This window comes from Bufo bufo, chromosome 6, assembly GCF_905171765.1.
Source record: "Bufo bufo chromosome 6, aBufBuf1.1, whole genome shotgun sequence".
NCBI lineage: Eukaryota > Metazoa > Chordata > Amphibia > Anura > Bufonidae > Bufo > Bufo bufo.
This window is the reverse complement of record NC_053394.1, coordinates 161,395,813-161,419,421: the sequence shown is the minus strand read 5'-3', so window position 1 is coordinate 161,419,421 and position 23,609 is coordinate 161,395,813. Positions and strand designations below refer to the sequence as shown.

At 47.1% G+C, this 23,609-nt stretch overlaps 1 protein-coding gene across 1 annotated transcript; it reads left to right on the top strand.

The window, feature by feature from the left end:
• The first annotated feature begins 642 nt into the window (after positions 1 to 642).
• On the top strand, positions 643 to 11,947 carry LOC121005163 (glutathione S-transferase P 1-like). Its single transcript, XM_040437731.1, has 7 exons — positions 643 to 767; positions 4,930 to 4,965; positions 5,544 to 5,650; positions 10,387 to 10,474; positions 10,810 to 10,913; positions 10,987 to 11,094; positions 11,755 to 11,947. Coding segments are annotated over exons 1-7 (633 nt in total). The 5' UTR covers positions 643 to 766; the 3' UTR covers positions 11,944 to 11,947.
• Positions 11,948 to 23,609: the final 11,662 nt, after the last annotated feature.

Below are 23,609 nucleotides of genomic sequence, written 5' to 3'. Positions count from 1 at the left end.
CTGCCGAAAAAATAAAAAAAGGTAAGACTGTTGGAAAAAAACAAAAACCTCTCTGTCAAGGATGGCTTGGTCCTCAAAAGGGTTAAATGGGGTATTCCAGTTGTTAGACATTATCCATTCATCTCTATGGGAATTCCGGAGACAGTGGAGCGCTGTACCGGCTATCTCCGGAACTACCATAGAAGTGAATGGAGCGGCCACCAGCATGTGTGACCGGCCACTTCCTTAATTTCAGGGGGGCTGCAGGAGATACGGGGTCCCCAGCAGTAGGACCCCCACCGATCTGATAGTTATGCCCCAGCCTGTGGATAGGGGATAACTTCTAGCAAGCAGAATACCCCTTTAATGGCCCATAGCTATGTAGTGTATTCACATGAGCCGTATTTAAAGAGTTTTTGTCACAATTTTTTGACTAATTTAAACAGCAGAAAAAAACGCAGTGATTTTGTATCAAAAAAGAAAACGCTTCAAAACTGTCTCATGTAAGCAAGACCTTGTTGCATGATTGATGGCGGCTGCTGGGGGCACAGACCACTGCCCCGCCCTGGCTTGCTCTTACTAGGTGGGCAGCACAGCCTGGTTGCCCTCCTGCAGTGAGAGGAGCCGAGCCTGAGGCTGCCGCCGTGACTGACAGGAGCCGCCGCGCAGGCGCAGTCTGCCTCCGCCTTCAGCTCCGCCCCCTCCGCCGCCTATAAAGCCTCCGCCTCACCTGGCTGCAGTTCTCCGGCTGTGACTCCTGTGCCTGAGGATTTCACCGCAAGACAACAGTAAGACGCCTCAGCGCTTGCATTGCACGATAGGGCGCGGGCTCTTATCGCTGAGTCTGGGTGTTTACGGCTTATCAGAGGGAAGTGGAATCTGTAATGGAAGATGTCTGCTGTAGACTCCCTACACTTTTATGGACTAGAAACTAAGGATAAGTGCTGTAGTTTTCTGCGTCCCGTTTTCCATGGGTGACTTTGCATTGCTGTACAGGATGAGCTGTGTATACAGTGGTCACCGGCATCAGCTCCTGGAGTTTGTTTTACCACTGCAGGAGTTCCCCTTTAAGTGGGTGTGACGCCTATAGCAGCCACTTGTGCTGGGATCCCAGCCCTCCATTACACAGATGTAACCTAGAGGGGGCGCTGTGCTCCAGGCATGTGTCATGGTGGGGCAGTCCAGAGGGTGCTGTGCCTATAGACCTGTCAGTGCTACTGTGCCCTGCCATTCACAATGGGAACCATAGGAGGGAAAATGCTTCCTCGGGAGAATATATCCACCATATGGCTGTGTAGTATGAGACCCCTGCGCTCACTCAGCCCTGCTAGGCCAATGGCTGGGGCTATATGACGGCTTTATTTGTAGTTTTATGTGGAGCTTCCTTGGGTTACATGCACACGGCTGTTGTGTGTTTTGCGGTCCACAAAACACGGATGGCGTCTGTGTGTTCCACAATTTGTCGAATGGCACGGACAGCCATTAATATAACTTCCTATTCTTGTCGGCAAAACGGATAAAAATAGGACCGGTTTTATCCAACTTTTATTTATTTTTTTGCGAACCACGGAACGGAGCAGTGGATGCGGACAGTAGGGGTAGGCGATATGCGATATACATTTGTGCCACGATATGGATTTTGTGCATATTGCCTATATCGCTGGACTGCAATATGATCGCGCGCTCGGCGCGCACCATGTTCTCCTGAGCCAGCACAGTGGCGAAGGGGGGAGTCCCTCCCTCCCCACTGTGCGCGGCTGCTGCTGACCACCAATGAGAACAGAGTAGGAGGAAGAGGGGAGGGACTGTGGCCACTGCGCCACCAATGAATGTGCCGGCCATATCCCACAGGGTCGTCCCCCAATCATGGTGGCAGTGGGCAGTTCCGATCGTAGTCCCAGCAGTGTAATGCTGGGGATCCGATCGGTTACCATGGCAGCCAGGAGTCACGCTACTTAAGTCCTGGCTGCCATGGTATGTTAGTGAGCAGCATTGTACTCGCGTGCGCTGTGGCCGCCTGTCGCTCCTTCTGTCTGTGCGGCGCATTGCTAATGCTTATAGCATTAGCAATGCGCTGTACAGACCTATGAGAAGGAGCGGCCACGGCGCACGTGAGTATAATGCTGCTCACTAACATACCATGGCAGCCAGGACTTCAGTAGCGTGACTCCTGGCTGCCATGGTAACCGATCGGATCCCCAGCATTACACTGCTGGGACTCCGATCAGAACTGCCCACTGCCACCAATGATGGGGAAGGGGGGATGACCCTGTGGTCATTGCCACCAATTATTAATACTGGGGAGGGAGGGGGGGGTTTGAGTTACCAGAGGGGGCTGATAAGAGGGAGAGGCTGGGGGGCACATGAGAGGCTGGCTGCCATGGTCGGCTCCCTGCTGTTGTGTGCACAAAGCACAGGGCAGCAGGGAGAGTGTAAAGTCCTATTCACCCTAATAGAGCTCTATTAGGGTGAATATGACAAGGGTTCTAGCCCTTAAGGAGGCTAATGGTGATTAAATAAAGTAAAAGAAAAAAAGTTTAAACACCCCCCCCCCCCCCAATATAGAAAATATATCGCGATATATATCGCATATTGCACATGCTTAAAATTATATCGCAATATGGATTTTAGGCCATATCACCCACCCCTAGCGGACAGCACACGCAGTGCTGTCAGCATCTTTTGCTGCCCCATTGAAGTGAATTGTTCTGCATCCAAGCCGCAAAAACTGCTGCTCGCTGCGGACAAAAACGGTTGTGTGCATGAGGCCTTAGGAATGCTTTGAGGAGCACGCAGCTCTGTGCCCTCCTATGGACTGTAGTTGGCACTGGAAAGTTGGACGACAGTCTCTGGGCAGCAGACCTGTTTAGGTCCACATTTTTTGACAATCAGATGCAGAACTATTTATTTCAATGGGGACGGCGCACTGTCCTCAACAATGTCCATTCCATGGCCTGCAAAAAATAGAACGTCCGATTGTCAGTTTTGCGGGAAAATAGGCATATGGTGGGACGTAGGGGAGAAGGCAGGATGCCTCTGGATACGGCTGTGTGCATGGGGCCTAATACTGTGATGTAACGGGGGTCTTCTGGTCTCCTGCTGTGTGGTGCTGGGATGTACGCTCCTAACATCAGCAGGCATGACCTAAAAACCATATAATGTCTCACCCGTTACTTCAGCGCGCTTTGCTGCTGTACCTGACCGTCTGGCCAATCATTGTCCTTGGTGGTCTACAGCTGAGGACAGTGACTGGATCCAGGCACATCCTGGTACTCGGTGACATGCAGTGGGAGTACCAGAGAAGTGGCACAGAGAATGGCGCTGGAGTAAGGGGTTAATATAATATTTTTTTTTTTTTTTTTAAAGACCTTGTAGGGGTTGTCTGAGATTTTTAGGCAACCCCTTTAAGGGGTTAAATTGCGTTCAATAGAAGTCATATGGCTTCCAGTTGTACTCCTAAAGTCCCCCAGTACTTGCTTGTACAGTGCATCCGACAAGGAAGCTACATGTCAGCAGCCACTAGATGGCGCTCACGCTTTTGCTCATGGTCTGTGCAGAGGGGGTAACAGAGCTTCTGGCGAATCACCGCACGCTGTTCTCCATGGATGTCTTCCTCACAATGGCTGTTCTCCATCTTGGCTGCTTCTCCTACACACCTGCTCCCTGCAGTATCAGCGCTTTGGCAGTGAAGTGGTTAACTTTAGACAGCTGCCAGACTTGCTTATGAAAGTCATATGTTTTATTATGGGAAAACGTTAAACCCAGTGAAAGCTGCCATTTCAGAACTGCCAAGGGTGCAAAAAACATTAGGAAACTGCCTTACCGCCGATACGCCTTTTTACAGCGGTCATTAAAGGGTTTCTACCACCACATTTTGACCTAATTAGCTGTCAGACACTAGCGATCTGCTAGTGTCTGCTCTACCTAACCATGCTATTGTAATTCCTTTCTGTGCAGCGGTTACCCTAAAAAACGTAGTTTTATTGCTATGCTAATGAGCCTCTAGGTGCTATGGGGGCGTCTTTTCAGCACCTAGAGGCTCCGTCCACTCACTATTTCCGCCGCCCAGCGCGCTCCAGCCCACTCCTCTCCTCTAGATTGACAGACTACTTCTCTGCATCTCGGCCGAATTCTCGCGCCTGCGCCGTGTGCTTCTGTATTCGGCGCAGGCGCAGTGATCGTCTCCCTGCGTCGGCATCTTCACTGCGCCTAATACAGAAGCACACGGCCCAGGTGCGAGAATTCGGCCGAGATGCAGAGAAGTAGTCTGTCAATCTAGAGGAGAGGGGCGGGCTGGAGCGCGCTGGGAGGAGGAAATAGTGAGTGGACGGAGCCTCTAGGTGCTGAAAAGACGCCCCCATAGCACCTAGAGGCTCATTAGCATAGCAATAAAACTACGTTTTTTAGGGTAACCGCTGCACAGAAAGGAATTACAATAGCATGGTTAGGTAGAGCAGACACTAGCAGATCGCTAGTGTCTGACAGCTAATTAGGTCAAAATGTGGTGGTAGAAACCCTTTAAGATGTAAGTGCTGCATGGGTCTCCTGGACAGTGGAGAGCGGGAGTCCCGCCCGAATGGTGGAAGCGCTGATCCCGGCAGTTTAACCCTTTAGATGCTAGTTCATGGCAACCACAGCGTCTAAGTGGTTTCAGAGGAAGGGGACTCCCTCAGTCAGCCATCGGCACTGCCACGTACGAGTGTGGCATCCTAAAAAAAGATAGAACATGTCCTATCCTTGTCCATAAACAGACAAATTATATTATGGGCTGGATGTTGCGTTTTGCAAAATGCAGAACACGCACGGCCGGTATCCGTGTTTTGCGGACCACAAAAACTACACCGGCTGTGTGCATGACCCCTTAGGGATAACTTGTAACAACCGGCATATACAGAAGTCATGTAGCATTACCACCAATTAATACCGCCTGTCTCTCTTCTCGCTCTTTAGTGCCTGAATACACCATCATTTATTTTAATGTCAGAGGTGAGTAGAGGTTTTCTTTCTTAGAACCAAACCATTTAAAGCATTTTTACATTGATGGTCTACTACGGTCAGCTGCACCTACAAGGGCTGTTTCTCACGAGCGGATGCCGTGCGGGTAATCCGCTGTGTGAAAGACCGCCAAGCCCCGCACTGGACAGCAGACACGGAGCAGTAACATGATTGATAATGCTCCGTGCCCCTCTGATCTTTTTACTACAGAATCACGGTAAGATAAAGTTGTCACCGTGATTCTGTAGTAAAAAGGTCAGACACGGAGCATTATCAATCATGTTACTGCTCCGTGTCTCTGCTGTCCGGAGCGGGGCTTGGCGGTCTTCCACACAGCAGATTACCCGCGCGGCATCCGCTGGTGTGAAAGGGGCAGAATTCCTCACAGAGCGACATCCAAACGCGTGTGTCTGGTACTGCAGCTTGGCCCTAGTCAGGATATCGGGCTGCTGTAAGGAAGAGGCTATAATAGATGATGACTGGTTTTTCATTTTTGTAATGTTTGGGGGAGAACTGCATTGTGGTCTGCAGGGGTTTGGGGTGAGTTATTTCTTTGATTTCCTTGTCAGGTCGTTGTGAAGCTATGCGAATGCTCATGGCTGACCAGGGAGCTCAATGGAAGGAGGAAGTCGTAACGTCTGATGACTGGCAGAAGGGGGATCTGAAGAAAGCTGCGGTAAGATGAAACCCCTCATGGGACAAAGTATAATGGTAAAATGTAGATCAGGTGATGGCGTGGGATCGGGGTCTGTGCCCGCTCCATCACTTGTGGATGCCAGCTCTGGTATACTGCTGCATTCAGTGTTTCCTCTCACCCTAATAGACTGCCTGTCAGATTTACAGTAACAGAATGAGTGATTAGAGGAGCGCAGGTTCAGATCCCCTATTAGGCCCTTATTTTGCAGATCGCTCCATACACACAACTGCAAAAACTGCACAGATCAGTTATTGAGTTATTCAGCGCGCACAGGCAAACGCACTAGATGATGCGCATGCGCGAGATTATTTTTATTTTTTTACTGCTGCGGCAGGGTGATGTCCGCACATCAAGAATAGCAGATGAGGGAAGGAGCAGGGCTCTCTAAGAATGGGGGCGGCCGGGCTCCATGAGCGATAAGTTCTGCCCCTTGGACTCTTTTACAAGCTCATTGCCATATTTATGAAATCGTTTTTTGAGGGGCGCAAATAAATTTAGATTGCCTCTACAGTTCTGGTTAGAATGCCCTCAAGGAGACCTACAGTGCCATATGAGCAGTTGTATACGCTCACTAGTGGTGACAGAATGCCTTTAATTCAGATGAGGGGACTGCTCATGTGTGCTCCTAGAGTTCATGGTTGATGACAAGGATGTCACCATAACAGCTAGTGGCAACCAGGAGTCTACTGTACCTACAGGTGGCATGAGGGTCTAGTCTGCAAACTTGATGTGTGGTGACTGTATGCTGGAAGGGTGTACAGAACCAGTGATGGACCAGGGGGTGACCTCCTTGGAGGTAAAGTAACTGTGCAGCAGGGGTTAATGCAAGTATCTTGAGTACTGACATCTCAGACTGCTGAGTAAAGCACTAGTGTTGCGGAAAATGGAGGATCATCCTGGTGTGAGTATCTATTGGCCCTGTCAATCAAGAGAAGGACGTGAAAAGAGGTGGGCAAACAGCCTCTAGGAGCAGGTGCAATGCCCCCCCCCCTCGCTCCTAGAGGCTAATTAGCATATTATAAAAAATCTCAATGGCTTCAGGCAGTGAGATGGCTCTAATATAGGTATGTATAGGTATGTTCAGCTGACATTAGCACATCGCTAATGTCAGCCAGCTTAATACCATTTTTCAGGTGACAGAAACCCTTTAAAAGAGGGACCACCCTCTCCACCTCCAGTTCTGTTTCCTGTCCTAAGGATTCATCACTGCAGTTTCTAAGTTATCCCCAGTTTGCAGACATAGGATCCCTCCTTGGGATTTAAACTTGGTTCTTTCAGCCCTGATGTCAGGTCCTTTTGCGCCAATAGACAGCATTTCCCCCAAGATGCTCTCCCTAAAGCTGGCTTTTCTCCTAGCGATGACCTCTGCTAGAAGAGTTGGGCCTCTTTCACACGGGCATCCCGGATTTGCTACGGATGCGTTGCGTGTGCATTGCCGGGAAAACCGTGCGAGTAGGCACGCAATTGCTGTCGGTTATTGTTTGCTGTCCCTTATAACAAGGTTATAAAGGGAAAATAATAGCATTCTAATACAGAATGCTTACTAAAAGTGGATTGAGGGGGGGGTTAAAAAAAAAAAAAGAATAAACTCCCGTCATCCAATTCATCGCGCAGCCGGCATAGTCTTGCTTCTTTCAGGACCTTTGACATAACCGCAGGTCCTGCTAAATGAAGAGAGGTCCTTTGCAGGTCCTGAAAGAAGCAAGAAGATTATGCCGGCTGCGCAATCAATTGGATGAGGGGAGTTCATTTTTATTTTTTTAACCCCCCCCCCCCCCCTCAATCCACTTTTAGTAAGCATTCTGTATTAGAATGCTATTATTTACCTTTATAACCATGTTATAAGGGAAAATAGTGTATACACTTTAATGGGGTCCGAGTTGCTTTCATCCTTATCTCCTAGCAACCATGCGTGAAAATCGCACCACATCAGCACTTGTGATTTTTCATGCAGACCCATTCATTTCTATGGGGCCTGCATTGCCTGAAACGCAGAATATAGTGCATGCTGCGATTTTCACGCAATGCGCAAGTGATGCGTGAATATCATCGCTCATCTGAACAGCCCCATTGAAGTGAATGGGTCCGGATTCAGTGGGGTGTAATGCGTTCACCTCAGACATTGCACCCGTGCTGAAAACTCGCCCGTGTGAAAGTGGCCTTAGTGAGATTGCTGCTCTTTCCATTGACCAGCCTTACTTAAAAATCTTGGCTAGGGTGGTTATTTCTCCTGATCCTTCTTTTGCCAAAGGTGTCTTCCTCTTTTCACCGTTCCCAAGAGATAGTTCTTCCCTCCTTCTGTGCTTCTCTAAAAAGAGAAAAAAAAAATATGGGAATTCCATTGTTTAGATGTGAGGAGATGTTGAATTCAATATCTGCAGGTCACACAGCCCTGGAGGTCCTTCTCCCGTTTGTTGATTTCCTTTCAGGGTGCTAAGAAGGGCTCTGCTGCATCTTCCCAGACTATTGCTAGATGGATAAGGCAAGCTATTTACTTGGCATAAACTCATCCAAGGGAGCTGTTCTGCCATCAGGGTTCAGGGCTCACTCTACTAGATCAGTCTCTACTTCCTGGGAAGAGGGCCTCCGCTTCTATAGAGCAGATTGTAGGGCTGCCACCTGGAGTTCAGTATACCCCCCCTCCCCCCCCCCCAATTTACAACAACAAAACAATAACATTCAAAACAGAATAAAAAGGACAATTACTTGCATCTACCTTAACTGACAGTCAGGAGAAGGCTTTATGTAGCATTAAGATGTAGAAACCGTACATTTCACCTTTAACTCTTAATCCTAGTTGTCCTGGATATAATTGGTCGCCATCGAAGGCTGTCAGACATTCACACCGCATTCACTCGGGCGTCAACCTGCAGACACCAGAGTTGTGTCTGAGTTATTCCGATACAGAGTTGGCACTCAACCAGAGGCCCCAAATCTTTTCAAACCTGTCTGGTGTACCCTTGGCTTCAAAGGTCCATTTGTACATGGGTAAAGTTGCATTGATGAGTGGAGTCCAGTGGGATAAGGAGGGACTCTTTGGAGGCTTCCAATTTAGCAGGATGGACTTCCTAGCATAGAATAGTAGTAACCTATAAAGGATTGTAGTGTATTTGGTAGGAATAATGTCGTTGACAAGGCCCAGTAGACTAACTTCTGGGGATATAACTGCCGGGAGACCCAGTCTGGAATTGAGATCTGTGCACGTCTTCCCAAAAGTCTGCAATAACTGGACATTCCCAAATCATGTGCATTAACGTTCCCTTGCCAATGCCACATCTGGTACAGATATCTGAGTTTGTATATGCGAGCTAGACGCACAGGAGTCAAATATACTCTGTATCCACTTAGCCTGAATCGGCTGATCCCGCGCACAAATCACCGATCTCCATGTAGAGGCTAATTCCCTCTCCTGCCGCAGGTCTAAATTCGTGATATCCTCTTTCCATTTGACGAAAGCTTTAGATATAGGCGAAGATTGATAGGATATTAGTGTACCATAGAAGGCAGAGACCATTTTACCATGTTCTACTCGCCTGGCAATTTTCTCTATCTCCCCATATTCCAGCCGCAAAGGGCCCACCCCAAATTGAGACTCGCATACATGCCTAAGTTGGAAAAACCTAGAGGGATGAGCGTGGTATATTGTATTCGGCCTGTAGAGCTGAGTCTTAAAAACCCCCTCATCATACAATTGGGTGAGGTATTTAATCCCCCTCTGCAGCCAGAACTCAGTCTGAGAGAGAAGCCAATTCTGGGAGTTTAGGGTTTCTCCATAGGGGCAAAACTGGGGACCATACGTTTTGTGTTTTTTGTCCCTTCACCACGACAAACTGGTTCCATGCATTGATCACCCCCACCATAAGGAAGGTAAGGTGTTCCACCGGGTATTTGCCTGCCCTATAGACCAAGTTCGTCATGGCCTCAGTGCAGGGCTGATCGTGATCTGTGGAAGACCCGTCAGCTCCTGCACTCCCCTGGCAGTCACATCACCACCGGGCCTGGACAGGACTCGTTGAGTGCTGTGTATACAGTGATCTAGAAGGCAGGGACCTACAGGAATGGTCCCTGCCTGCTCTCTGGGGTGTCCTGCAGTCACTGACAGCAGGCCACCCGCTCGGCAGCTGCCATCTCTGAAAGGCTGTTCCAGAATGTGGTTAATATTTGAGTAATTTTATGTAAATTTTTTTAAATGTTAATAATAAATATATTCTCAGTCTAAGGCCTTTTTTTATCACCACTAGAACACCCTGCTTATCATTAGGTTTGGTCATCAATTCTCACCTCTCCTGTGTTCCTTCCTGTCCTTATACTATAAACCAGGAGTAGGGAGACTCCAGCTGTTGTGGAACTACAACTCCCAGCATGCATGCTTCCTCTACTCTTCTCAGAACTCTCATAGAAATGATTGGAGCATGCTGGAAGTTGTAGTTTCACAACAGCTGGCGTGCCGAAGGTTCCTGTCCCCTGCCCTAGATGCTCCACTTCCAGTACCCATGTTTCCTCTATTTTCCCTACGTTCATCCCTATTGATTGTATGCATGGAAGGAGCGCTTTCATCACTGTGGATGTGGGGACCTGACCAGTACTCTTTACACAGGTTTTTTTTTTGTTGTCTTCTGCATCAATCAGATCCCATCGATGCCAGGAATTTTGCTGTAGTTAACACATTCAGTGCTGTCTATCTTACAGTTCCTTGTCTTATTTTCTCCTTGTAGGTGTATGGCCAACTTCCAGGATTTAAAGATGGAGACTTCACTCTGTATCAGTCCAATGCCATGTTGCGCCTTCTTGCCAGGAATCATGGTATTACAACTTAAAGGGGTTATACAAAGTAACATATGCCCCCCCCCCCCCCCATGCCCGGGCCCCTCGTATAGATTATACTTGCCTACCTCCCCAGCACCTGCGCCGCTCCTGATCCCCCGCACAGCTGCATCTCCAGGTGACTCTAGGGAGGCTAGTCCCCGTCATGGCCTGCTATTGGCTGTTTCCCCCACCCCGTTGCCAGATGTTTTAATCCACACGACTGGGGGATCAGGAGCAACTCAGGTGTCGGAGCTTCTTTTGTTCTTTCATGTATTGAGCTTGTGGATCCCTCTGCATATATTTACTAATTCTGAACTATGATTGGGTTGTAGATCTGTATGGGAAAAATCCTCGTGAGGCAAGCCTCATAGACATGGTTAATGACGGAGTGGAGGATCTTCGGCTTAAGTATTTGAAGATGATCTATCAGAACTATGTGAGTGACACCCAGAAGTCTGACAGAGAAATGTCTTCCTCTTCAGAAGATTCATGTTTCCTTTTTTGTTTAGGAGAATGGAAAAGATGATTACGTTAAGGCTCTGCCCACTGACCTTGGTCACTTTGAACATCTGCTTGCCTCTAATAATGAGGGGAAGGGGTTTGTGGTAGGAGCTCATGTGAGTATTGATTTGCTTTAGTTATACTAGGACTATTTAATTGACAGGCTATTGATCTGAAAATTTATTTAAAAAAAGTAATTCTGTCACTGACACAGGCTGCTGTTAGAGAGCCTGCAAGAAATGGAAAGTCCACATAGGAATACTCGTGCTCATAAAGATCTAAAAGCTGTGCACACCTTCACAACCAACTTTGTTGCTCCAGTACTTTAGCAGCAAGTAAGGGACACATGGGAAACTGTATGACAGCAGGATGATTGTTTGTAGTCTGTTACCATGGAAACGCATTGACGTGTACCTTGGATTATAAACAACTTTGTATAAATCCATAGTACAAGTGAGGAGGAGAAATTTTTATGTTAGAGATGGAGAAATGCCTCCTTCACTTATCAGGGCCATTCATTGTTTAATAGTCCAGCTGACAGTAAATCTGCTCAGTACTTGTATTATGTTCTCCATACTGGTTCCCCTCTTCATAGACCTTTCTGCGAACTGACCACAAATTCAGGGTGACTTGAACAATTAAGAAATGCAGGGGGGTGGGGGGGGCCTGTACCCTCCTGAAATGAACAGAGCAACTGGTTGGGCCGGAATACCCATTAAGTTGTTGACTCCTAAAGTTGTGATATCTAACTGCATTATTTCCCTATTGCTTTGTAGATTTCCTTTGCCGATTACAACCTGGTGGATCTTCTGCACAACCATCTTGTTCTGGCACCAGACTGCCTTTCAGGCTTCCCACTCCTCTGTGCCTATGTCAAACGCATTAGTAGCCGTCCCAAGCTTGAAGCATATCTCTCCAGTGATGCCCACAAGAAGAGACCAATCAATGGCAATGGCAAGCAGTGAGCATTGAGGAAAGTGGAAAAGGTTATGAATCCAGACTACAATAAAACCGTAAAGTCAGACTCTAGTAATGTACATAGATGTGCCTACTGCCACTCTCCCTCATGTGTCCTAAAGAGAATTTTTTTGGCACCTCTGATAGTTTTACAATCCATGTAACTGTAGGTTGTTACTAGATATAAGCTGTGAATAGTTCTTACTGGTTTCTCCTGGATTGTTGAAAAATAAAATATTTTGAAAGGTGGTGGTATGTATGTTTTTTTAATTTAACCTGAATGGATTTAGATCGGGTGTCAAACGCCTTTTTACCGAGGGCCATATCGGCAGTATGGTTGCCTACAATGGGTTGTCAGAATGTGTTAGTATTCAGTGTATCAGTACTCATGTAGAAATGAATGGGGCCACAACACGACTCGCACGTTTACTACATCTGCAAACCCAGAGTTGCAAAAAATCTCTTATTTTTTCCTCTCAATTCTGGGGTTATGGCAAATGATTCCTGCTGTGACACCCACAGAAACTGAGTATAAGGACATATAGATATAGATTTTATTTTTTCATTCCGTTTTTTTTACAGGTCTATGTGGAACCATTCATTTTAATGGGTCCACAAAAAACCTGAAATGACTTGTGTGCGTTCCGTTCTGCAAAAAAAAAACATGTCTGCAAAACTGACAAGGACAGGAATTCTTACAATGGATCTGCAAAAAATGCGGATCCAACACGGATGTGGTTTTGTTTCGGACCGCAAAATACACATGTGCATGGGCCCTTAGGCTGGTTTCACATGAGCGAGTTCAGTGCATTGAACTTGCAGTGTGCGTCTGAGGGCTCTCGTCCTGACCTACAGCATTATGTCAGTGTTAGACAGTACATCATAAATCAATATAATGCTATGTGATCCTATCGGTGCTACGTAGGTCAGACTAAGGGTCGCCAAGACATAAAGAAAACCACTTTCCACAAGGAGTATAGTGGAAGGATAATGGTGTGTGGAGTGGGGACAGCCGACATACTGATGTAGAGACTGCGCCTGTCCAGGGTGGAGACTGTAGCATTTTGATGAGCTCCATAGTAGAAGAGGGGTGGGTGTGCAGGCATTATTTAAAAAAGTGTGACATGAGTACCAAGCACTGGCTTTGTCTTCCAGCGAAGTGAAGAGCTGGTCCTCCTGCGTCCATATCTCGCGTGGAACAGCCCACAGGACTGGAGTTTGCCGTGCTGATTAAATATCTTTTTTGTGTTGAAGCGGGTTTTCACACTAATATAACTGGCTCATTAAGAAGATCTTATGCACATAAACATATAGGTCATTAAATGTAATCTCAGAAAATGTCATTAAAAAGTTGGTGCATTCCCCCCCCCCCCAAATCACTTTGCACTTTATAAAAGCATTTGCTGTAGGGAACTTCCACCTGCATCACCGGTGGGCACGCAGGTGGAGAGCTGCACCCACTGTTTTACAATGCATCTCCTTGTACCCCTCCATTGCAGCATGTGTACCTGCTCATCTGTGCATGCACAGAAGCTGTACTTGCTTTCTTTCACTGCAGGTAACACAAGTTTTGAGGGAGTTGTGGGAGACTGACATTACTATGGTGTGATGCACAGCCTGCCAACTAATCGGAAGCAGAAGTTGAGTCATTTTCTTTGGACACATAAACCAAAGGTACGCAAGTAAATGTGTCTAGATCTTAATGTACACTCGTTAACCAGAGTAACGTATCAAGGAGTTGTTGGAATTGAATGAAACTTTCTATGTGTGAATGTAATGACTGGTGGACTGGAGCAGAATGCATGGAGTATGGTTAGTCCAACTTAAAGGGGTTATGTTTTCATGATATAGATGACCTGTCATCAATATCAGATAGGTGGCTGTCCAAACTCTAAGCACCCCTGGCAATCAGCTGTTTGAAGGGGCAACTGTGCTCGGGTGAGCGCTCCTGTCTCTGTTTACGTAACTGTGGAGACTTGCTACCACTGACTGTTATGTAAACAGAAGACAGGAGCGTTGCTGAGGCTCAAAATGCGCTATTTTTCTAATAAAAATGTACAATTTCAGTAAAGTATATTACAAAAATGGTCAGCATCACTGTCCCTACACATTACATAAATAAAAATAGAATGGCAGTTACACTTTAACCTCCTCCCGACCGCCTAACGCAGGGATGCGTTCTGCGGTCGGTTTGTTTCTTTGTAGGCGCGTCATCTCGCGAGACGCGAGATTACGCGCATAGTGCGGGCCGGTAAAAGTTACAGGAGAAGTTCGTCGCCAGCTAATGATCATCACAAATAAATATAATGTGTTAAATGGCTTCTGTGCTCTCTGCTGGGTCCTTTTTGTTGGTTGGTCCCAGCAGAGAGCACATATCACTGAGTACACCAAGCACAACACATTTAGCCCCAGATCACACCCCCCCCCCCCCCCCAAATCATCCAATTAACCCCTTGATCCCCCTTGTCAATCACTAGTGAAAGGGGAAAAGTGATCAGTGTAAACTGTCACTTTTTTTTTCACCAGTATTGACTGTTAGGTTTAGATTACCGTATATACTCGAGTATAAGACGAGTTTTTTGGCACATATTTTCGTGCTCAAAAAGCCTCCTCGTCTTATACTCGAGTCTAGTCTAGCTCCGGTAATACAGGCAGTGCGGGGGGCGGCGCTCACTCACTGACGTCACGCGCATGCGCCGCCTAGTGGGAGAAGGCGCGTGACGTCAGTGAGTGAGCGCCGCTCCCCGCACTGCCTGTATTACCGGAGCAAAGACAAAGTAAGAATACTGTGAGCGTCGGGGAGGGGGATCTGTGGATGGCACTGTAGGGGGATCTGTGGATGGCACTGTAGGGGGATCTGTGGATGGCACTGTAGGGGGATCTGTGGATGGCACTGTAGGGGGATCTGTGGATGGCACTGTAGGGGGATCTGTGGATGGCACTGTAGGGGGATCTGTGGATGGCACTGTAGGGGAGATCTGTGGATGGCACTGTAGGGGAGATCTGTGGATGGCACTGTAGGGAGATCTGTGGATGGCACTGTTTAGGGGGGAGATCTGTGGATGGCTCCCTGTATTTAATGCAGAGTGTGTGTGTATATAATGCACACACTCTGCATTAAATACAGGGAGTCACCCTCTTGCAGATGTGTGCATTATATACACATACACTCTGCATTATAGCTGCATTTCCCACCATAGTCTTATACTCGAGTCAATAATTTTTCCCATTTTTTTTTGGGGTAAAATTAGGGGCTCGGCTTATACTCGGGTCGGCTTATACTCGAGTATATACGGTAGTTTAGGCCCCTTTGGTAGTTAGCGCCCAGCCCACCGCACCGCAGTCACTGATTCGCTGATTAGCGTGTCGCTAATCAGCATTGGTACTTTTATAGTATCTGTAAGAGATCAGTCAGATCTATAAGGCTCAATTCACACCTGAGCGTTTTACAGCGCGTTCCTACGCGCTGTAAAACGCTCAACAAGGAGAAACCAATGCTTCCCTATGGGAATGGTTCTCACCTGGGCGTTTTACAGCGCGTACGATCGCGCTGTAAAACGCCCGACGCTCACACAAGTACAGGAGCGTTTTTTTGGGCGCTTGTCGCGCGTTCCCGTACATAGACTTTCGGGAACGCGCGACACTGTGTGCACACTTGTCTCTGTATGCGCGCTTGTAAACGTCCGTACAATCGCGCATACAGAGCGCTCCTTTCAGAACGCTCAGGTGTGAATTGAGCCTAATAGTATTAGTGTCACCTTAGCTCGCCCTCCACCCAAAACAGTGTTTGCCCGATCAGGCCTGATTAGTCGCCCACACGTGCGTTCACCCACGCCCGCCCCGCCGCAGTGACTTTTTTTTTTTTTATCCCTGCACATTCACTACACAAGCGCTGCGGCGATAAAAAAAAAGCCACTGAATGTAAGCCTCAAAAAGGGACTTCAGATCTGAACTGGTCCTGAAAAAGTGGGTTTTAGAAATTTTCAGAAAAATTTCAAGATTTGCTTCTAAGCCTTGTAATGTCCCCAAAAAATAAAATGGCATTCTAAAAATTATCCAAACATAAAGTAGACATATGGGGAATGTAAAATAATTATTTTTGGAGGTATTACTAGCTATTCTAAAAGTAAAAAAAATAGAAATTATCATATTTTTCAAAATTTTGGGTAAATTTAGTATTTTTTTGTAAATAAAAATGCATTTTTTTTTACTCCATTTTACCAGTGTCATGAAGTACAATATGTGACGAAAAAAGAAACTCTGAATGTCCTGGATAAGTAAAAGCGTTTTAAAGTTATTCACACATAAAGTGACATTAGTCAGATTTGCAAAAAATGGCCTGGTCCTTAAGGTGAAAATGAGCCCGGTCCTTAACCACCTCAGCTCCCCTAGCTTAAACCCCCTTAATGACCAGACCACTTTTTACAATTCTGCACTACACTACTTTCACGGTTTATTGCGTGGTCATACAACTTACCACCCAAATTAATTTTACCTCCTTTTCTTCTCACTAATAGAGCTTTCATTTGGTGGTATTTCATTGCTGCTGACATTTTTACTTTTTTTGTTATTAAACGAAATTGACCGAAATTTTTCACTTTTTGTTGTAAAATTTTTCAAACAAAACTATTTCTATATAAATTTCTCTAAATTTATTGTTCTACATGTCTTTGATAAAAAAAAATGCAATAAGTGTATATTTATTGGTTTGCGCAAAAGTTATAGCGTTTACAAACTATGGTACAAAAATGTGAATTTCCACATTTTGAAGCAGCTCTGACTTTCTGAGCACCTGTCACGTTTCCTGAGGTTCTACAATGCCCAGACAGTAGAAACACCCCACAAATGACCATATTTCTGAAAGTAGACACCCTAAGGTATTCGCTGATGGGCACAGTGAGTTCATGGAAGTTTTTATATTTTGTCACAAGTTAGCGGAAAATGATTTATTTATTTTTATTTTTTTCTTACAAAGTCTCATATTCCACTAACTTGTGACAAAAAATAAAATTTTACATGAACTCACCATACCCCTCACGGAATACCTTGGGGTTTCTTCTTTCCAAAATGAGGTCACTTGTTGGGTATTTATACTGCCCAGGCATTTTAGGGGACCTAAAGCATGAGAAGTAGTTTGGAATCCAAATGCGTAAAAAATGCCCAGTGAAATCGTAAAGATACTCTTTGGAATTTGGGCCCCTTTGCGCACCTAGGCTGCAAAAAAGCGTCACACATGTGGTATCGCCGTACTCAGGAGAAGTAGGGCAATGTGTTTTGGGGTGTCTTTTTACATATACCCATGCTGGGTGCGATAAATATCTCTGTAAAAGACAACTTTTCCCCTTTTTTTTTTTTTTTTTTATACAAAGTTGTCATTTTACAGAGATTTCTCTCACCCAGCATGGGTATATGTAAAGACACCCCAAAACACATTGTTCTACTTCTCCTGAGTATGGCGATACCACATGTGTGACACTTTTTTGCAGCCTAGGTGCGCAAAGGGGCTCAAATTCCAAAGAGTATCTTTACGATTTCACAGGGCATTTTCTACGCATTTGGATTCCAGACTTCTTCTCACACTTTAGGACCCCTAAAATGCCAGGGCAGTATAAATACCCCACAAGTGACCCCATTTTGGAAAGAAGACACCCCAAGGTATTCCGCTGGCAGGCTGCAGATCCACTCGTTTACCTCCCGATCCTGTAAACGCGCGCTCCTGTGTGCACACGTTCACAGGAAATCTCGCGTCTCGCGAGATGACGTGCCGACGCGTCGAAGAGGAACAAATCGACCGCCTCCGGGAACGCAATCCTGCGTGAGGCGGTTAAGGGGTTAAAAAGCCGTAACTAAGGGGAGAACTCAAGGAAAACAGTGGTATGTTAAGAAACTAAAGATTGCTTTGTGGATAATGCTGCTGCAGCAGTAACATATTCTAAAATTGATTTTTTTATGAAAACATGACAGTTTCCCTTTTAAATGGAGGAAAGTCGCCACCTATTTAGAGGCTTCCCTCTTCTATACTATTCCTCTGCTCATGTCTGTGAATGGGGTCCCCGATCATATGTACCAATAGGATTTCTTTCCCTCACTAGACAGTCTTCCCTTAAATTTCGAAATCGCTACTCGATTCCCATGCTACCTATATTCTCCTTATGTACCTCTACAGTCTAGTGAAGATATCATGCACTTTAACAAGCTTCTCAACTCTTTCTCCAGTCTCCTAACCTATAAAACGGCGTTGTCGGGCCGTTGCCTCAGTGGTTTACTTTTGCTAATACATCCAGATTGATTTAATATCCCATTCTCTATTTAGAACTCTCGGCTGCAAGGTCTGAATATTATAAATCCATTCAGCCTCTTTTTTGTTAATATTTTTTTACTAGGTCTCCACTTTTCCACTTCTTTTTCATCAACTCTCCCCTTGTTAATTTGAAACCCCTAGGGTTTTTTCATGACACTTTTTAAGTGTGGCGAAACGCTGTGATTCCCTTTTCTTATATTGTGGATGTGTTCCTGTATTCTAATCTTTTGTTTTCTGAGGGTCCTTCCTACATAGTGGAATCCAAAGGGGAATTCCAGGACATGTATGACCCCCATACTTTCACACGACAGTTCTCCCTTAATCCTAAAACTTTTTCCACCCACAGTTGAAGAAATGCTATCTTCCTTTTTCTTCCACTTTTTGTCACTGCGGCCTATTCTTGCATGCACCGCAAAAGCCCCACCATGTAAACAAATTTACTATGCACTAATTTATTTTATGACTGTTGGTGCTCTTCTGAAGATAAATGGAGGGAATTTTGGTAGTGCATTTCCTATGACCATATCATTTTTTAATACCTTCCAATTATGTTTTATTATATTTTTATTTTTTCATGATTACTATTGTGTCAAAAACACATATCTAAGTTTGGGTAAGACACATGTCCTGGGTACTTGCTGCTCCAATCACGAATTCCAACGCAAGAAGAAATCCTTGTTTGCTTGCCCAAGACATCCAATGCTACTAAGCAGGCAGAAAATCGTTAATTTCTAACGATAATTTGTTTTCCCTTAGTCCTAACAGCAGCACAGATGGGGTTAACTGCCCCTGTGGACTGGTAGGACCGGCGGAATTTTAATGAGCCCAAGAACCAATAAACGATCTTCAGCTCCCTGAAAGGGAGGAGATCACCCCCCAGCCCACCGTGTTTTTAACAAGCATAATGTATTTAGGGTGGGATATTTGTGTGCTGCTGTTAGGACTAAGGGAAAACAAATTATCGTTAGAAATTAACGATTCCCTTACGTCCTCAACAGCAGCACAGATGGGGAGATAGCAAGAAGAATCCCCTAGGGAGGGTCCTCATGCCTGGCAGAACTAAGAACAGTCTGCCCAAAAGCCGAAAACTCTGCCATCCTAGCATCTATCCTATAATGGGAGATGAAGGTTGACTCAGAGCTCCAGGAGGCCGCCTTACAGATCAACTCTAAGGGGAGGAGTCTTCTCTCCGCAACCGAGGTGGAGACCGCCCTAGTAGAATGGGCCCTCACAAACTCAGGAGGATCTAAGGATTGGGAGACGAAAGCTTCCATAATGGCCTCCTTGATCCAGCGACTAATGGTGGCTTTAGACGCTTTACGGCCTTTAGACTTACCGGCAAACAGGATAAGAAGATTCTCATCTATCCTGAACTCACTAGATCTATCCACATAGATCTGGAGGCATCTTGAAATATCCAGCGGGTCTCTAGCTGGAGTATCAGAGGAGGAGGCTGTAAACAAAACTGGTAAAGATATTACCTGATTGATGTTCTGGAAAGTAGGCACCTTAGGCCTGAAGTAAGGTAAAAACTTCAGGAGTACTCTATCCTGTAGAAAAATAATGTACGGGTGAATTGCGGAGAAAGCCTGCAATTCAGAAACTCTTTTGGCTGAAGCTATAGCCAGAAGAAAGACCATCTTTAAAGTCAAAAATTTACCTCCTCCAAGGGCTCGAAGGGGGGAGATGCTAGCCCCCTGAGCACTACTGAAAAATCCCACTGGGGGATAGGTTTCAGTATAGTAGGCTTTAGTCTTTCAGCTCCCTTCAGGAAGCGTTTGATGAGTGGGTCCCGAGAATGTGGCCTGTTGAGACAGGCCGAGATGGCATAAACCTGTACCTTCAAGGTAGCTGGAGATAGGCCTCTATCTAATCCATCCTGAAGAAATTGAAGTATCGCAGGAAGGGGCGGATCTGCAGACGCCACCTGTCTGGAATCACACCATGCCTCGAAGATTCTCATGATCCTGGAGTAGGCCTTCTTTGTAGACTCTGCTCGGGAATGCGACAAAGTTCTCAGGACCGACTCGGAAAGCCCTTCTATGTTGGGAAGGGACTGATCAACCTCCAGGCTGTCAGGTTGAACCTGTGCAGATCTAGGCAGAGGTGAGTGTCCCACGACACCAGGGTCTGCTCCGGGGGGAGTCTCCAGTATTGTCCCCGACTCATCTGAATGAGCTGGGTAAACCAGGATCTTCTGGGCCAAAACGGTATGATGGCTATTACCGAGGCCTGATCCTGACGGATTTTCATCAATACCCTCGGTATCATGGAAAAGGGAGGGAAGATGTAAGCCAGCCTGAACCTCCACGGTATTGACAGAGCATCTATCGCCAGGGGGTTGTCTTCCCTGTAGAGGGAACAGAACCTCATCACCTTGGCGTTGAACCTGGTTGCCATGAGATCCACTTCTGGCATACCCCATCTGTGAACTAGCTGCCTGAAGATCTCTGGATGCAGAGACCACTCCATGGTCGGTAATCCTCGACTTAAGCGGTCCGCTATCATATTGAGGGAGCCTCGAATATGAACGGCAGATAGATGGGAAAGGTTCAGCTCTGCCCACCGAAGAATTACCCCGATCTCTGACAGAAGGGGCAATGATCTTGTGCCTCCCTGTTTGTTTATATAGAGAACTGCAGTCATATTGTCTGACTGGACTTTCACTGCTTTGCCCCGGATCTGAGGCGCAAAGTGAAGGAGGGCTAGCCGGATAGCTCGCATCTCGCGAAGATTGGAGGAAAGATGCCGCTCCAGAGGAGACCAAGATCCCTGAATTGGGGATTCGTCCAGGTGAGTGCCCCAGCCTACAAGGGACGCGTCTGTAGTCAATATGACCCAAGCTGGTTGGGTCATAGACTTCCCTGCTGGTAGCTGAAACCACCATCTGAGGGAATTTCGGGTTTGACCGGACAGGGAGCACAGGGAATCTAGCCCCGCAGGGCTGCCGTTCCATAGGTGTAAGACCTCCGACTGAAGAGGACGGAGGTGCCATAGCGCCCAAGGGACCGCATCCGCAGCCGCTGACATGAGCCCCAGCATCTTCATGAGAGTCCGGATAGAGACTCGACGAGGGACATAAAGGACCTTTGCCAGGTCCTGAATCCGCGCTCTCCTTTCTGGAGTCAACCGGAGGGACATCTCCACAGAGTCGACCACGAATCCTAAGTAATGGATTGAAGTCGATGGGCTCACATTCGACTTCTGCCAGTTGATAATCCAGCCTAGGCGGAAGAGAAAAGAGATTGCGACCTGAAGATGGTGGGTAAGGATCGGAACTGAAGAGGCTAAGAAAAGCCAATCGTCCAGATAAGGAATAATAGTCAGTCCTTGGAGTCTCAAAGCTGCCACCACCGAAACCACCACCTTGGTGAAGATAAGGGGGGCAGAAGAGATTCCGAAGGGAAGCACGGCGAACTGAAAGTGCCTGCAAACCCCTGAAATCTGGACCGCGATCCTGAGGAGTTTCCGGGAAGCGGAATGGATCGGAATGTGAAGGTACGCATCCTTGAGGTCCAGAGTAGCCATGACGTCCCCAGGATTGAGGATATGGCTGACTGACCTTATGGTTTCCATGCGAAACCTTGTTTTCCTTATAAATCGATTGAGGAATCTCAAATCGATGATCATCCGGAGATCTCCTGTCTTCTTGGGAACCAGGAACACTGGTGAATAAATCCCTTGGCCCCTCTCCCCTGCCGGTACCTCCTCTAGGGCTCCCTTGGAAATATAGTCCTGAATGTAAGATTCTAGGACCACCTGTTTGGCAGACCCGAAGTTTCGTGTGGCGATGAATCTCTCTGGGGGGAGAGAGATAAGATCTACCCGGTACCCGGCGGAAACTATGTCCTGGACCCAGGGGTCTGCAATCAACCGGCTCCAAGAGTCTTTGAAATGGGTAAGACGGCCCCCCACGGGAATCTGGGGGAGGGGTACGGGAAAAATCTAGAGGAGACACTGCAGGGGCAGCAGGGCTTATCCAAGAGCCTCGAGGAGGCCCATAGTCAGGAGGGTTTTGCCTCCCTGGTGGGTTTGCGGGGGCGTCTCGGATATTTACGAGACGCCCCCCCCCCAATCTCTGCGCCTAGACTGCTGCCCAGGACGACCTCCGCCCTTCTTTTTCTGTCTGGGGCGTCCCCGAAAGGGCTGCTGGGGGAGGCTCTTCCCTTTTTTATCGGAGAGCCCCTCCATTATTTTGTCCAATTCGGACCCGAATAACCTATCTGGTTCGAAGGGGAGCCCACAAAGGTTAAACTTGGATGCGTTATCCGCGATCCACGGTTTCAGCCAGAGTGGTCTGCGAGCAGCTGAAACTAGGGCCATAGTTTTGGCGGCCAGCTTCAGCTGCATCTGGGAGGAATCAACTAAAAAGTCCATAGCCAGGTTGGCTGACTTGAAGGCTGCCAGGATGTCGTCTCTTGATACGCTCTGGTCCACATCCGTCTGGATTTGATTAAGCCTAGAGCGTAGATAGGTGGCTACCTCAGTGGCCGCAATGGAAGTAGATGTGGAGGCAGCGGCCGCCGCGTAACCCCTCCTAAGGGTGCACTCTGCCCTCCGGTCTAGAGGGTCCTGCAGGCTAGACCCATCGTCTGCAGGGACTAGAGTGCGCCGGGACAACTTGGCTATAGCCATGTCCACCTTGGGAACGGAACCCCACGATTCCACCAAGGGTTTAGCCATCGGGTACATGAGTCTGAATTTTCTGGTAAGCACTGGACCCTTCTCAGGCTTTTTCCACTCTGTGCGCATCACAGAGAGGAGGGTCTCATCCGCTCTAAAGACACGCTGTGTCCGACCGGCGGGATCGGAGGACTCCCCCATGTCAACATCCTGGTCCCCCGACCTGATGGACTTGAGTAACTTCTGCGTCTTTTCTGGAGGGAAAAAGCAAGAAGTAGATTCTTCTTCCTCAGAAGAAGAAGACCCCACTGAACAGGGGGTAGGTCTTTCGACCGGTGCGACCACCTCCATGGGAGTCTGAGAGGGACCTGGTAGCCTCTCATTAAGCAGCTGAACTACTCCCTTGATGGAATCATCCACGTATGTCTTGGTCCATTGGAACATCTCCTGCATCGTGGGTTCCGTGGATGCCGTGCGACAACTCTCACATCTGGAGTAAGGACAGCTGTCATCTAGGGGTGTGTTACATTCGTAACATGCCAAATGCTTCCTCTTGGCCCCAGCCTTCCGCTGATCCTGCTCCTTAGGGGAAGCCATAGTCTGTAATGGAAGAAACAAAACAGGTCATAACACCTACAATATCAGGAGGTGGAGAAAACCAGACCTTAAGGGGGCCCACCAGCACTAGAAGAAATAGAGCTGAAAGAAGAGGAAGTACAAAACCCAAGCAAAGCAATACTGCAGGAATAT

Coding starts and splice junctions, on each gene's coding strand:
- LOC121005163 (XM_040437731.1), top strand. Junction 10,914..10,986: donor AGATGATCTATCAGAACTAT/GTGAGTGACACC, acceptor TTTTTTGTTTAG/GAGAATGGAAAAGATGATTA. Junction 11,095..11,754: donor GGTTTGTGGTAGGAGCTCAT/GTGAGTATTGAT, acceptor ATTGCTTTGTAG/ATTTCCTTTGCCGATTACAA.